We start from the raw sequence: 3759 nt of genomic DNA, 5'->3' as shown, positions 1-3759 counted from the left end.
AATCCTTTTTCCTCCATTGTCCTCCCAGGATTTGGGGCTCGTATGCACATGCACTTGGCGTGATTTTCAAGCCACTAGGTCCAGGACTCGAAATGCGATCAACCATGTGGGAGTCCAGCGACATAAGCACTATGCCATCTGCTGGCCCCTAGACATAGTTTTAAACTTTAGCAGCCTGAGTGCTACACATGAACTGTGCATCTGTGTAAGCAAGCATATAGGGAATGTCTAAACAGATTCTCCCATAAGAGTTAACATTATTTATCTGTGGATGGTGGGACTGTGGGTAGGCTTTTCTTTCTTCTTTGTTCTTTTCTATTGAATTTAATTCTTTTTGAAAGATTTGTGTGTTTTACTTGTGCAGTCATATTTTAAAATCTTCTCTTTTCACAAGAAAAGAGAAATAGTATTAACCTATTTCTGAGTCAAGTGGCCCCTTTTACCCTCTAGGACAGATCTAGAATATAGCGCAAGCAAGAAACCTCCAGCCCAGAGCAAACGTTGAACCAGCCCTGATGTGGTACAGTCTACTCTGAAGCAGGAATTTTGACACTGACCTTGTATTACTATCAAGCACCTTAATGATGGGAAAGTGCTGGAATAAACATATAAGCTCAAATTTCATCACCTAACTTTGACACTTTGTCTACTCAAGTAAGCAACACACAGACCAGGAGAGTCATGCCAGCTTCTTAAAGTCTAGAGAATTAAGTCCTTTAGAAGCAAAGTTTTCCAAGTTCCTTTTTATTTAAATGAATCAGGACTGTAACCTGTACATGAAAAGATCTTATGAAAAGCCTACTTCTTGAATGCAATTTCATAAACACGAAATTTTGTTTGAACAGTTTTTCACTGCTGATCACTTTTGGTAATGACAAATCCAGTGCAAAAATCTCAAAGCAAATGGATATTTACATTGTGCTTTCTTCACGTTCTAAAAATACAAACCAAATACAAAGGATCCAGTCACACTAGACAGCAAAACTAAGAATCACGACAGGACCATTTCATACTTCATTTCAGCATTCTCGTCAACAGTCAGACATGTATGTTAGCAGCACTCCGATTATGCTAATTATCATTATAAATCAGAAAACTCCATTAAAATGTACACTGAAATTGGCATCTGTTAAAACAACTCCACTTTCTAATAAACAGCATTTCTCTCAAGATCTCTCCCTCCCTCTGTCTCTCTGTATTTTGAATTTGCTAGAAGAAAAGCAGGTTTTCTCTGGGAAGCTCTTGCATGCTATTTCCAAACAGAATATGACACTCATCGAGAAAGTAAAATGAATATCTCTGAGAGGAAGGATGTGCTGTAGATTTCACACACTTTCTGTGAAATGTATTTTTGACAGCACCAATACTTAACACTGACCCAATAGTAAGTTCATTTAGATGAAAATCCTACAATACTCAGTTGTTGAAAATACTCTGATCACAGTATCAAAAGGTATATACAAAATTTACTATACACAAGATGCATCTTTCCTGCAAACTGGCATGCATTTAGCGCACTCGCATATGGAAGTATGCTGGAAACTGAGCTATCACATTTGAACAGCTGTTTGACAAAGAAATGCATGGAATAGGAACAAACACCCCATATGTTGTAGTGTCTAAACAGAACCCAGTGTAAAAAAGTAAAAATCAAAAATGGACAAAGGACGGGGTTATCCGTGAACAGTGATGGACACGTGAGCTATGAATGGGATTGTGTTCATTCCTAACAGTATTGTTCAGAGATAATGATGCCATTTCCTCAGTGTCCCCACATAACAATGTTGTCACCAGAGATCCTTCTGCTTCTTAAAGTTCTTGGAGGCCCAGAAACTACCCACATTCGTGAGCCTCTCCACTTTCAGTGTCTTGATGCTGAAACAAAAATAAAACAAAATTTTAGAAAACGTCTTGGATTTATTAAAGAGAAAGACCAGAAATGCATAATCCTAGTATGATCTTCCAACCAGAAGCCCAAGAACTACAGAAAAGATGAACTTTTTCAAGACATAATTTTCTTGGTTCAGCCTTGTTTATATCATCTCATGGTTTTAGTTTCTGAGATAGCTTTATAAAAAAATTCCCATGGAAATATCTTTCTTGCAAGACCACTTTTGAAAATGTAGGACCAGCAGGTAGTGTGGTGGTTAAGGCAGCTTGATTCCACATGGATAAGTGCATGTTTTGAGTCCCAGGCCTAGCTGCTTGGAAAATATGCATGTGTGTGTATGCTCAAAATCTCAAGAGGAGGAGATTGCAGTGTGGCCATCCCCACTAGGGAGTGATTTCTCACCCTTCCCCCCCCAAGTGAGTGCACACACTCTCCTATAGCAAAAACTGAAAAAGAGAAAAGAAAAAAGAAGTAAAAAAAAAAGTATAGAAATGTATAAAAAAAACTTTTAAGTCCATAAAATTCAAGGTACATGATTAGTACAAAGACATTAGATCTTATTTTTTCATTAACTAGAAGTGAAAAGGCACCTTATTTTTGGTACATATATAGCCACTGTGTGTGTGTGTGTGTGTGTGTGTGTGTGTGTGTGTATGAATCATACTGTATAACCTATACACTGACCTAGACTTTGCACCTAATATATTAGGATTAGTTAAGTTTTAATGTTTTCAAAATTCAAAATTAAAATTCTATAAATTCTGTATATAAAAGTCTTGAACTTACCTCAAGCAATTTCACCTTTATCTGTCAATGCCGTGATGGGCTAAAGAATAGAAAATACAGAGATTGAACACTCATGGATAAAGCTGTGTATAGCGGTTTCCTCACCTCTGTGCTGAGATGTAGGCAGTGACTAAAGGTAAGATAAGTACCCAGTACACTTTGTAAAGTTCATCAGGAACAAAGTTTGTCAGGTAAAATGTTGGTGCTTCTAGCTTCTATATTACTTTTAAAAAAGAGGACATAGAGGCTAAAGAGAGAAACAAACTATGACTAGAATTGTGAATGTTTACACTAAGGTTTAAAGTTGTAAGGATTTGTGTCGGAGAAAACAAATCTCCAGAAACCAGATGACCTCTCTACTACAAGGATTCTTTTTTTTTTTTTTTAAATATTTTAAAGTTTATCTTTAATTAAAATATTTCCTTTAAAATTAACAAGATGTTAGTAGAACTTCATATATTCTTCAACAATGTCCATCTCTAAGACCAGAAGACAGAAGCAAATGGAATTTCTGCAGGAACTCTGCTATAGCTATAGAGCCTCAGGTGTGAGACCAGACAGTGCACATGTCCCCTTGGTGGCTCTCTGGGTTAATGAATAGTCTGGAGTTATTCTGTGGCCATGACCCTGACAATCAAAAAAAGGTATACGCAAGGGGAGTCGTCAGCTGTGTGTGGAAGGTCTGCAGTTTCGACTGTGGTATCTCTGCTTTGCTCTGACTGTGAGGGAATTAAACTCTCTGAACTCTAGGACAGCCCTGCACAGTGTGCATGCCGAGCCCACAGGACTGGGGAGGAAGTGAGCTGAGGACGTAAAGGACCTTCAAGGCAAGGTGAGGTCCTTCCAAACTGCTTGACTTTGGAAACCTCACATGCTTGGTCCCATGTGTTGCCCCTGCACTCTTCTTTATGCTCTCAATATAGAGACATTATTTACTAAAGGTGCTCAGAAGGTCCCTGGAAAGGGTACAGGCATGGGCAGGGGCTCAAGGCTGAACCTGATGGACTGTGGTCTGGAGATCATTCCTAATCTACATTTACCTTCTTGAACAGAGGGACGCCAAGCTAACTGGACCCTTTGCT

The 3759-nt window shown here is 38.5% G+C and overlaps 1 protein-coding gene across 3 annotated transcripts in view; it reads right to left on the bottom strand.

The window, feature by feature from the left end:
- Positions 1-728: 728 nt before the first annotated feature.
- Positions 729-3759, bottom strand: part of PROM1 (prominin 1) — a 143529-nt gene continuing 140498 nt past the window's right edge. For all 3 annotated transcript variants that reach the window (XM_006144882.2, XM_006144884.2, XM_006144887.3), the window contains 2 exons: positions 2678-2717; positions 729-1875 (listed from right to left, as the gene is read on the bottom strand). In XM_006144882.2, coding sequence (XP_006144944.1) covers positions 2702-2717 — 16 coding nt within the window. In that variant the 3' untranslated portion in view covers positions 729-1875; positions 2678-2701. The remainder of the gene's footprint in view (positions 1876-2677; positions 2718-3759) is intronic.

Source organism: Tupaia chinensis, unplaced genomic scaffold (genome assembly GCF_000334495.1).
Source record: "Tupaia chinensis unplaced genomic scaffold, TupChi_1.0 Scaffold000138_1, whole genome shotgun sequence".
In the NCBI taxonomy this organism is placed as follows: Eukaryota; Metazoa; Chordata; class Mammalia; order Scandentia; family Tupaiidae; genus Tupaia; species Tupaia belangeri.
This window is presented reverse-complemented; position numbering and strand designations above follow the sequence as displayed.